Raw genomic sequence first — 12,442 nt, forward strand, 5'->3', positions numbered from 1 at the left:
AGGAATCTTCTGACTCTCCCTTCCTTTGCTGCTTTCCTGCTGACTTGCCGGTAAACTGGGACCCCCGTCATTATGGTTTGAATCATGCCTTCCTGCCCAGCTTTTTCTGCCTCTTGTTTGTGTTCACTTACAGTTGTAACATCTGTTCTCTTGAGGTTTTTCAGAGATTCTGCTTCTCTCTGGCTAATAGAACTTAGTCATCCTCCAGGGCTCAGATCAAGCCACATTGATGTAGAACCTGCTCCAAACAAGTGTGGACCCCAAGGCCCATAACTTGTGCTTCTAAAGTACCCAGTTCACTACCCTGGTACTTAGCGATGTGCAGGGTGATTGCTGGTTTCCTAATCACTAGACTGTGAACTTGAGTAGTTGTATCTTTTAGTCTGATTTCCATAAATGTTCATTGAATTAATACACTCATTTTTTAATGAAGAGTTAACAAGTTATCCTGTCTAGTGCTAATCATGCAGGCAATTAAATAGTTGTCATTCTCAGTGTTTTGATGGACACACCCTGTGGATTTTGTAACAGGAGTCTCTTTAGACATTGACTTTGAAGAGTGGGAAGCACCTTCCTAAGATAGTATTAAAAATCCAGAGGCCCTTTTCCTTCCAAAGATGACCTTGATCTTGCAAATATTGTTGAAGACCTAGAAGAAAAACTTGGAAATAAAACCCCGCCCTCCAAATCCTCCCAAGTGGGACCAGCCTCAGAATTTTGCCTCTCAAAGAGACCTTTGACCAACTAGTCTAGTCTTTTTATGTGCCTCTGCTGGAATGAACCTGTATGGGGGGGCTCATGTGTCAGGACACTGACATTGACACTGACTGCTAAGTGATCACTGTGTTACAGGCGCTGCTTTAGCTGCTTGGGATGTAAAGCTGAGTTAGTATTAATCCCAAAACAGACAGTGATTTACTGATGATCTCCTTTCCACAGAGGTAGTGGAAAGATCTCCCTGTAAAACACTTCTTACTGAGCAGAAGTCACTGGACAAATATAGAGTCAGAACAAGGTGAATTACAAGTCCTGAAAGGGTATCTCTTCTAAGATTGGAAAGTTTTACACTGCCCTTTTCCATACAGGGTTCTTCTATCTGGAGTAGTACTAGCTAATAATAATAAACTAGTAAGTAATTAATGAACCAATAATTAACTAATACTAATCTCTTAATCTGGATATTTTACTCTCAATTTGTACACTCCCCAGAATCAGAATCATACTCTGACAGCTACGAGAACTTGTATTAGGGCCACTGTGTGTGGTTGGGCAGGTCGTTCACTGCACCGGGGCTCTCGGTTGAAGGCGTAAGTGGCGTCTGGAATCCTGCCCACGTCTGCTCATCAAGCCATGTGCGGTTGCAGCCACCCCAAGGAAGAGCTTCCTTGACTATTTCATGTAAAGCAGCCCTAGTGAATGTTTAAGCTGCCAGATACTGTTCCACATGTTTTATGTAGAGTCACTTAGACTGACTAACCTTCCTATAAGGTTGGTATTATTACAATTATATTACTATATTATATATAATTATATTGTTATATAGATATATTATACTATATATCTATATAATATATAAGTATAATATATTGTATTATAATTATATAATTATAATAATTATTGTTATTATTATAACCATCCCTAATTTACAGATCAGACCTTGGGACTAAGTAGTAGCAAGTTGGAGGTGCCAGGATTCAAATACTGGGGGTCTGATTCCAGAGTCTACACCCTTCCCAACCCTGTTCTCATCTCCTTCAAGCAGATCCTCTGGCTTCAGAGTCCTCTCCCTGTTTCTATGTCAGTCTTTTATCCCTAACTCTCAAGCTCTCGTTTCTCTCTGCATGAGACCTCAGACTCCCATCTGTTTATTTTTTTCTTTAGAAGCAGCAGAGAGACAAGATCTAGAAGACTGGCTTCTTTGTGAGAGCTGGATTCAGGTTCCGCCCCTGCCCCTTGACCTCACCAAGCCTCGGCTTCCTCATCTGTTACGTGGGAACAACGGTCGTCATCGTCATCATTTATTGAGAACTTGGTAAAATGCCAGGTACAATGCCAAGGGCATTTAGCTCATTCATCCACCACAGTAACCCTAGGACTGACATTCTTTTGTTTTTTCTCTCCTTGTTATAGTTGAGGAGAGGCACAGAGGTGGAGGTGATCAGACTGGAGTCACACGGCTAGTACACCCCTAGCTTCTTCACAGGTGTGTGGGAGGTACCTTAGTGGAACAATGCGTGCCAAGTGCTTCTCAAGGTCCCTAACACGTACTTAGTGCTTATGTAATGTTAAACATTGCCGTTTTTGTTGTTTTTATCATTACTATGATTAGCTTGTTAATTTAAGTGGCATGTTGACTAACTTACTGTTAAATCACAGGATTCTATTAATTTTTCTTCATCTCCATGATAAGAATGTTTTTAAGGCCCTACTGTTAACAAAGTCAAATTATCAAGGTCTTACATCTTTGAAAAAGCCGTCATCCACAATATCAGATTCATAGAGAAAGTAGAATAGTGGTTACCCGGGACCGAGGGGAAAGGGAACGGAGAGTTAGTGTTTAATAGGTACAGAGTTTCAGTTTGGGATGGTGAAAAAGTTGTGGAGATTGTTAGTGGTGATGATTCACAACAATATGAACGCACCTAACGAACTCTACACCTAAAAAATGGTTAAAATGGAAAATTTTATGTGATGTATATTTTACACAGGAAAAAAAAATAATCAATGTAATCTTAAATATTACTGCAAAGGCATCAAATTAAATATGACAAACCAAGAGAGAATAACAGATATTGCAGAGGCTAAAGGTGGTTTTCATACAACAAAGCAACAGCCTTTTAAGGCTCCATTGAAGCTATTTGTGAGGACAAGTTTTATGTTACTGAATATTACCTGCTTTCTGCTGCTACTGAGAAATAAGGTGCCCTGAAAGTGTTCTTTGAACTTTCTGCCTACTTATTTAATTCTTACAACAATCCTATGAGATAGCCGTTGTTAATCCCTCCATTTTTACAGATGGAAAATTGAAGCACAGAGATGCTAATAATTTGTCTAAGATTTCACAGCTAATACGTCACAGTTTCATGAACCTAGACATTTGGCCCCAGAAATTACTCTCTTAACCTGGGTACTTTACTCTCAATTTCCGCCCTCCCCAGAATCAGAATCATACCCTGAGAGCTACATGAACTTGTATGAGGGCCACTGTGTGTGGTTGGGTGGCTCGTTCACTGCCCAGGGGCTCTTGGCTGAAGGGGTGAGTAGCATCTGGAATCCAGCCCAGGCTTTGCGTATCAGGCCACCCTGAGGAAGCGGCACTGTTGCTGCTTCACAGTAAGCAGCCATGTGGCTCAGTGACACCCTTGGCCAGACTGACGGCTTTTTTCTCCTTCCCCCGTTGTGCCTGCCCAAGACTCAGCGCTTCCCCAGAAGGAGGAGGGCAAAATGACCAAGTTCAAGGTGAGTTGGGCTTGCCCTTCTAGGTGTTAACTTGTCACCTCATTTCTCAGTGATAAGACACATCCTATTTCTCTTTCTTGGGAAAGATTAAAGAGAACAGTAGGCGTTTGGGAAATTCTTCCCAAGAAGAGGGCCGAATGATCCCTACTTTTTATTTTTGTTTGATTTATTTTTGTTGTTTTATCACCTTTTGTAATTTCACAAATAAGAGTAGAACAGAAAAAGTCAATAGCAACGAAAAAAATCTCTCACGTTATTACTGTTTCCCTTACGAAACTGTCTTCATTTTCCCATGTTCTTTTCCTCATATGTGTTCATAACTGTATATTTTTAATTCCTGTAGTATAAACCTCTCAAATTATACCTTTTCTAATTGATATTATATATCCCACATCTTTAATGGCAACATCATATTCCCTTGAATTTGTGTACATTGTGTGTGTGTGGCGGGGTGTGTGTGTCTCATAACTTTTCCCCATTCATGGACATTTAGGTAGTTTAGAATTTTTACCATTTTAAAGAACACTGTAGGGGCTTCCCTGGTGGCACAGTGGTTAAGAATCCACCTGCCAGTGCAGGGGACACGGGTTCGATCCCTGGTCTGGGAAGATCCCACATGCCGCGGAGCAACTAAGCCCATGCGCCGCAACTACTGAGCCTGTGCTCTAGAGCCTGTGAGCCACAACTGCTGAGCCTGCATGCCACAACTACCGGAGCCCGCGCGCCTAGAGCCTGTGCTCCGCAATAAGAAGCCATGGCAGTGAGAAGCCCGTGCACCGCAACAAAGAGTAGCCCCTGCTCGCCGCAACTAGAGAAAGCCCACACGCAGCAACGAAGACCCAACACAGCAAAAAATAAATAAATAAAAATAAATTTAAAAAACAAAACAAAACACTGTAATAACAGTTTTCCTAACACAACCAATTTCCTCAAAAGGGAATTTGGAAGAATTTGCCATTCTTTGGTCTTAATGTTCTAGGTACTCTAAATTGACAAAGTACATTTGCTATGCAGTACCTCGGATATTTTGTATGTAGAATATTCCAAAATGGCAGAGTGTACCAGGATCTAACTAACGCTTCGTACAGAGAAAATATTATTAGATATTTTCATGTAAGAAAGCTAGATTGTTTCTTACCCATGTCTGAATCATATCATGTGCATGTTTTATTTATTGATTTATATTTTTTATTCACATATTAATGAATTTTTTCAAAGTACTAATATACTTAATTTTAAAAGTACAAAAGGACCTGTACAGAGACTTCATTTCTTAACTGCATTTAGTCTCAGACCAACCTTATGAGGCCGAACTTGGTCTCCTCTGCATTTTAATGACAAAGAAACAGGATTGTAGAATTTATGAAAACTGCTCAAGTTCACATAGGAAAACAAAGATCCAACTGATCCAAAAAAGACTCCTAGGATTTTTACTTGGATAAAGAGAGACAAGGGAAAAGAATTCTCCACCTGGGACTTAGCCTATTCTGTGGGGTGCCTAGTTGTCCTGGTGGGTGGAAGACTCCATAGATGATACTGTCCCTACCATAGATCACTCTCAGTGGCCCCTTCTTCTCCATGACCTCTGTTGCTCATATAGGGCACTGGATGTGCAGAGCTCTGGCACTGAACACAGTCTTTGTACGAAAAGTTAAAACAATGCTGTATACGAGTGATTCTTAATTATGGGCGATCTTACCCTCAGGTAACATCTGGAAACATTTTTAGTGTCACAGCTTGGGAGTGCTACTGATATCTAGTGTGTAGAAGCCAGGGATGCTGCTAAACATCCTACAGTGAACTCAGCAGCCCCCTGCCCCACCCCCAACAAAGAGTCATCTGTCCTCAAATGTCAGGAGTGCCAAGGATGCTAAAGCATGCTGTACCCAAAGCTGTACAAGAACAATAGCAGAATGTGGGTGAAAATATTTATAATACACACCCTAAAAAAAAAACAACTTAAAATCTCGAATAGGAATTTTACAGAATCCTAAGATAAAACCCCAATTGGAGTATGAGCAAAGAACATTAACAGGCAAGGTTCTGAAGAAAAAAATGAAGATGGCTAGTAAATATGTGAAAATATGATGAGCGTATTAATTATAAATAAGTACAGGTAATCCAAATAAGTTGTTTTTTACTGATAAGATTGCCTAGGATTTAAAAATATGGTTATATTCAATGTGTATGGTTTAGAGAATCAGGGATACTTATATACTCTTGGAGGAGGATAAAATAGGGGAAAAGTTGAAAAGAAAATCTGCTGTTGTACATAATTATTTTGAAGCTGCCTATTCTTTGACATTGCAGTTTTTACTCTTTGGAACTTATCCTGAGAAAATAATTGGATGGGAAGCAAAAATCTATGTAAAAAGTTGTTCTTCTCATTTATTGTGAAAAGAAGAAAATCTAAAACGTAAATGCGTTATGGGGAATGTTTAACTATGTTATGGTAAAATTGACTCTGGTCTCAGAATCTGGAACCACTTCGTACACATCCTCCCCACTTTTCTCAGTGCTGCCCTTTCTCCAGGGGACCTGCGTTGCAAGGTTCAGGTGGAGTGTGTTTGATGTCGTAGGAGGCGGTGACCTTCAAGGACGTGGCCGTGGTCTTCACGGAGGAGGAGCTGGGGCTGCTGGACTCTGCCCAGAAGCAGCTGTACCAGGAAGTAATGCTGGAGAACTTCCGGAACCTGGTCTCAGTGGGTGAGGAAGGGCACTCTGGGACTGAACATCGGATCAGCCCCTGTGGTATTTATTTACGTGTCCTTGAATGGGCAGGGCTTTGGAGCTCTTGAACTGGTTTCCGGTTTTCTAATCAGCATGAGACACAGAGATGGCGTTTTCTAGTCTTTCTCCCCAGGCCAAAGTGTGTTTGTAAACGAACTGTTAATTGACCGCATGACTGCTGTATGTTTTCTGGCTTTTCAAATTGTGGTCGTCTCCAATTAGTAGGTCATGACACTCTTTAGGGAATCGAAATAAAATAGGGTAGAAGATATCAGAGCCCTTGGCAATAACTGCACGTTGCAGTAAAAACTGTGGCCCGTTGCCAAGAATAGTGTGAGAAATGGTGAAAAGGGTGCGATGAAAATAGTGTTTTCCTGTAATTTATACTTATGTGTGCCTATCCTAGGTTTTTGCATAAAATGTATTTCCTCCCATGGGTCATAATTAAAAGTTAGGAAAACACTGATTTTGATGTCCTGAAGACAGTGCAGTGGGAACCACAGTTTTTCTTAGTTTGGGCCTCTAACATATTGATTTTAAATGTTTGTCCTTGCCTTTTTTGCAGGGCATCAATCGTTCACACCAGATGCAATATCCCAGTTAAAGAGAGAAGAAAAGCTTTGGATGATAAAGATAGCAACCCAGAGCCGTCGCTCCTCGGGTGAGAGCCGTGTGACCCTGAGTCTGTCCTGCTTCTTGTTGCCTCCACAGCTGTGACTCTGGTCCAAGTCAGCACCTAGACTGTGGATTACTGCCTCAGTCTTTGTAATGCTCTCTCTTCTGCTTTGCTCATTCACAGTTAATTCTCCACTCAGAGTGACTCTTTTAAATTCAAATCTTGTCATTTCTCTGCTCAGAACCTCTTGTAGCTTCTTACTGATTCAGAATAAAATCCCATTATTGAAAGTGGCTTATGATATCCCATATGCCCATCAATTTTATAGTCTGGTTTCAAAAACAACTTTTTCCCTTGGCCATGGGGTAGGGGGGAGCGGTTTAAATATTGACTCCTACTTGAAAAAGGAAAAATTTTACACATACAGAAAGAGAGAATAAAAATTTCAGAAGCAGGCAATCCATAGGCCCCATGGCCATTTTTATACCCTGTTCTTTTTTTTTTTTTTGGCCTTCTGAGTGATTTTTGCCATGATTTTTTTTTTTTTTTTTTTTTGGCCACACCGCATGGCTTGTGAGATCTTAGTTCCCCGATCAGGGATCAAGCCTGGGCCCTTGGCAGTGAGTGTGTGGTGTCTTAACCACTGGACCACCAGGGAATTCCCTGATTTTGTGATCATCATGATTTTCTCATCAGCAACATCCACGTATGTTAGCCCTGCATCTAGTGAAGCCTTTCAGCTTCCCAACAACATGGCTGTTTCCACTTTCTTTCCTATTACAGGTAACTTACTTGAAAAAGCTCTTTTACTTTTGTAACGTGGCTCTAACTCTCACAGAGATGTCAAACTGGGATTTATTTATCCATTCAACATGTACTTATTGAACACTGACTGTATCAGACAGGGTTCTGGGAGTGGTGATAAACCAGTGAATAATACAAAATGCTTGTCCTCATGGGTATCGCATTCAAGTGGGAGATGACATAAAATGAAAAAGATTAAGGACGTATGTAGTATGACAGATAGGAATATGTGCTGTGTAAAAACAAAACAGGGTAAGGCGAATGGAGATTGCCAGGCGTGTAGAATGGATAGGGAGAATTTACTATATGATATTGTATGGTAAAAGAGGCCTCACTGATAAGGTGTTACTTGAAAAGACACCTGGAAAGAAGTTAGTAGCAAGCTATATGGCTAATCGGTGGAATAACGTTCCAAGGAGAACGTAACTCTTCTGGTCCAATGTTGATTTCGAGACTCTGTATTATGCCCTATTTATTTCCTCCTCGCGAGTTCTTGCTCTGTTGTAAAAGATAACCTTCTAATTTTTCACTCTTTTTTTTTTACCCCTGGTGGTTGTAGGAACTTTACTGTTATGAGGTTTTAGAATGATGTATGTTATTACAGTAACATACTAATTCCAAAACTTGGCTTTGATTTTTTTTCCAGCTAACCCTTTCAGTGTTGGGAAAGACCTGGCTCTGTGGCCAGGGAAAGTAAAGTTTACAGCCCATTTGTCTTCCTGAAGGATATTTCCCAGCAGGAGGCAAAGAACCACTCTCTGCTTCTACTCTGAACTTTAGGGCCTTAGGTGATAAGGTATTTCTCCCAGACATGTATCTTTCCAACTTATTCATTGCCTCAAAGTCTCCTTCCATTGGAGTAAACTTCCATTAAAATAAAGCAGAGGTTTTTCAATGTTGCCTGGGGACATCCTCTGATAATCTGTCTAAGGGTCTTACTAGACATTTTGAGCATTTTGGTCAGATGTGCATGCAGTAGGCAGAATTATGTGGAAGCTGTTTATTAGCCACCTGCTACAGCAAAGAAGATAAGGCTTTGAGTAAGGTACAGCTTTGTCTTTGTAAACATTCCCTAGGAGGTATTTTTTTTGCTCTGTAGCCATCAGATTTCTAATTTATATCTCACCTATGAAACTTACTATGATTCTAAATGGATTACACTAATGTGTAGTGAATGACAGCCTGGTGGACCACCTCTTGGTGTCTGGAGGCATGTAAATCAGAGAACATGATACATGATGTTAAAGAAAAACGGAAGCTTTTCGAGGTTCAGTAAAGCCTTAGGGTGTGGGCCTAAGTTTATAACCTTGACATCTCTGAGCAAAGCACTCACATGCCCCATCTCTAAATTCTCTTTATCCATTTAGGAGACAAGAATCTAAATGGCATGGAGACTCTTCAAGAAGTTGGATTAAGGTATCTGCCACATGAAGAGCTTTTCTGCTCACAAATCTGGCAACAGGTTACAAAGGAATTAACTGGGTGTCAAGATTCCATGGGAAATATTCAAGGAACTGGCTCTCAGATGGAAAAACAAGGTGGCACACTCAATAAAGATGAGGAGTTTGGTAAAGACTTCAATCAGACTTCACATCTTCAAGTTCACCGCAGAGACCACACTGGAGAAAAACCCTACAGAGGGGTGGAGTGTGAGAAAGGTTTCATACGGGACTCTCACCTTCAAATGAACCAGACAGCCCACGTAGGAGAGAAGCCCTACAAGTGTGAAAAATGTGAAAACGCCTTCCGTCGGCTTTCAAGTCTTCAAGCCCATCAGAGAGTCCACAGTAGAACAAGATTGAACAAACATGATATGTCGTGTAAGGGTTTCAGTCAGAAGTCATATCTTCATCATCATCAGAGAGTCCCCACTGGAGAGGATCCACACAGATTTGAGGAGTGTGGGAGGAACGTCGGGAAGAGCTCACATTGTCAAGCTCCTCCCATAGCCCACATGTTGGAGAAACCCTATAAATGTGAGGAGTGTGGACTGGGCTTCAGTCAGCGCTCCTATCTTCACATCCATCAGAGAGCCCACACGGGAAAGAAACCTTATAAATGTGAAGAGTGTGGGAAGGGCTTCAGTTGGCGTTCACGCCTACAGGCTCATCAGCGAATCCACACTGGGGAGAAACCCTACAAATGTGAGGCCTGTGGCAAGGGCTTTAGTTACAGCTCACACCTGAACATCCATTGTAGAATCCACACAGGTGAGAAACCCTTTAAGTGTGAGGAGTGTGGGAAAGGCTTCAGTGTGGGTTCCCACCTTCAAGCCCATCAGATAAGCCACACGGGAGAGAAACCATACAAATGTGAGGAGTGTGGCAAGGGCTTCTGTCGGGCCTCAAATCTTCTGGACCATCAGAGAGGCCATAGTGGTGAGAAACCATATCAGTGTGATGCATGTGGAAAGGGCTTTAGTCGTAGCTCAGATTTTAACATTCATTTTAGAGTCCATACAGGAGAAAAACCCTATAAGTGCGAGGAGTGTGGGAAAGGTTTCAGTCAGGCCTCAAATCTTCTGGCCCATCAAAGAGGCCACACCGGAGAAAAACCATACAAATGTGGTACATGTGGGAAGGGCTTCAGCCGGAGTTCAGATCTTAACGTTCATTGTCGAATCCACACGGGAGAGAAACCCTATAAATGTGAGAAGTGCGGGAAGGCCTTCAGTCAGTTCTCAAGCCTTCAAGTGCATCAAAGAGTCCATACCGGCGAGAAACCATACCAGTGTGCAGAGTGTGGGAAAGGCTTCAGTGTGGGCTCACAGCTTCAGGCCCATCAGAGGTGTCACACTGGAGAGAAACCCTACCAGTGTGAGGAGTGTGGGAAGGGCTTCTGTCGGGCCTCAAATTTTCTGGCTCACCGTGGAGTCCACACAGGAGAGAAGCCATACCGATGCGATGTGTGTGGTAAGCGCTTCAGACAGAGATCATACCTTCAAGCCCACCAGAGGGTCCACACTGGAGAGAAACCATATAAGTGTGAGGAATGTGGTAAGGTCTTCAGTTGGAGCTCATACCTTCAAGCCCATCAGAGAGTCCACACTGGGGAAAAACCATACAAATGTGAGGAGTGTGGGAAAGGCTTCAGTTGGAGCTCAAGTCTTATAATTCATCAGCGAGTCCATGCTGGGGATGAGGGTGACAAGGACTGTCCCTCATCAGAGAATACATACAGCAAAGAAGCTCTATAAAATTACACGGTTTAATACCTCAAACGGGTGCTGAAATAGTCCTGTCATAGAAGACAAAACATCTGTTTGATAGAAGAGTATTTCTGCCAGAGCTCGACATGTCTGTGTGGTTGGGCGACCACACAGCAGAGAAAGCTCATAAGAGTGGAGACATAAGAACTTCATTCAGAACCTTGGCATTTAGCAGATACGACAGAGAAGGGAGGCTTAAGAAGGATGAGTCTGAGCTGAAGGTAACCAAAAGTACTAAGACGGAAATGCCCAAGTCTCTTCCACCAGAATAGAAGCTCTCGGAGGGCTGGGACTTTGTTGACGGCCAAGTCCACTCTGCCTCTTCAGCGCCTAACACACTGCAGGTGTCCAGTAATGTTAAATGAGTAAAAAGGAGAACAGTCACTTTTGAAATTTTCTTTCAGTTCCTTTCTAAAAATTTCTATAAAATTGTAGAAGGAGGAATTCTTCAAGGCTTGGAGGATTAAATAAGACATTTGGGCTCATTTCCCCAACGCTGCAGGTCCTGTGAACTAGTGCTTATCAAGCTGAAGGTTGTAACCCATCAGTGGGTCCAGAAGTCAGTTCACCAGGTTGTGGCCAGCACTTTTCTATGCTAACAGTTCTTTATGGAGATGTGATTCGCATGCAGCCACATGCATAAGTAAGTTTACAGTTTCATGAATTTTGACAAATGTATCTACTTGTGTAATCATCACCAAGATCAATATATACCATATTTCTATTAAACCAGAATGTTTCCTTGTGTACTATTCTTGTCATTCGCACCTCCAGGGGCAACAAGTATTATGATTTCTATACTGTGTATTAAATTAGGTCTGTCTGTTCTTGAGCTTCCTATGTGTTCGGTATGTACTCTATGTCAGGATTCTTTTCATCAAATATATGATCATCCTAGGTTCACAGAAGGCAATTGACAGAACTCAGTATCCATGATAAAAATTCTTCAGTGAGATAAAAGGCATCTATGAGGATCCTATATGCTCATGTTCTTTTATTATTAAGGAATAATTTATATACAGTAAAATAGACTGGTGGATCATTCTGTGTTTTGGCAAATGCTTACTATCATCTTACATCACCACAATCAAGACATTTAACAGTTCCACCAGCCCCGCCTTTCTACTTTTTTTCATAACTTTATTTTTATTTATTTATTTTTGGCTGTATTGGGTCTTTGTTGCAGTGCGCGGGCTTCTCATTGCAGTGGTGTCTCGTTGCGGAGCATAGGCTCTAGTCACGCGGGCTTCAGTAGTTGTGGCGTGTGGGCTCACTAGTTGTGGCTTGTGGGCTCTAAGAGTTTGCATGCCACAACTAAGGAGCTGGCGAGCCACAACTAAGGAGCCCTCAAGCAGCAACTAAGGAGCCCACATGCCACAACTATGAAGCCGGCGAGCTGCCACTAAGGAGCCTGTGAGCTGCAACTAAGACCCGACACAACCAAATAAATATTTTTAAAAAACTCTGTTGGGGAAGGACAGAAGGTTTGGCAGAGGGCTTTCTTGTAGACTATAGAATAGCCTTTTGGGGGGGTCATGGGTCCTCAATTCTCAATGGGTCTCATTCTATTACCTGCCTTAGAACTGAGTGCCAATCTGGCACACACTTTGCCAGAATCTTTTCAG

At 41.9% G+C, this 12,442-nt stretch overlaps 1 protein-coding gene across 11 annotated transcripts in view; it reads left to right on the forward strand.

Annotated features, from left to right (window-relative positions):
- Nucleotides 1–11,597, forward strand: part of ZNF45 (zinc finger protein 45) — a 32,903-nt gene extending 21,306 nt beyond the window's left edge. For 2 of the 11 annotated variants that reach the window (XM_057534590.1, XM_057534594.1), the window contains 5 exons: nt 1,882–2,044; nt 2,131–3,459; nt 6,039–6,210; nt 6,755–6,850; nt 8,977–11,597. In XM_057534590.1, coding sequence (XP_057390573.1) covers nt 3,445–3,459; nt 6,039–6,210; nt 6,755–6,850; nt 8,977–10,805 — 2,112 coding nt within the window. In that variant the 5' untranslated portion in view covers nt 1,882–2,044; nt 2,131–3,444 and the 3' untranslated portion in view covers nt 10,806–11,597. The remainder of the gene's footprint in view (nt 1–1,881; nt 2,045–2,130; nt 3,460–6,038; nt 6,211–6,754; nt 6,851–8,976) is intronic. The other 9 variants (XM_057534595.1, XM_057534592.1, XM_057534591.1 and 6 more) reach the window with 9 other exon arrangements.
- The last annotated feature ends 845 nt before the right edge of the window (nt 11,598–12,442 follow it).

This window comes from Balaenoptera acutorostrata, chromosome 19, assembly GCF_949987535.1.
Source record: "Balaenoptera acutorostrata chromosome 19, mBalAcu1.1, whole genome shotgun sequence".
NCBI lineage: Eukaryota > Metazoa > Chordata > Mammalia > Artiodactyla > Balaenopteridae > Balaenoptera > Balaenoptera acutorostrata.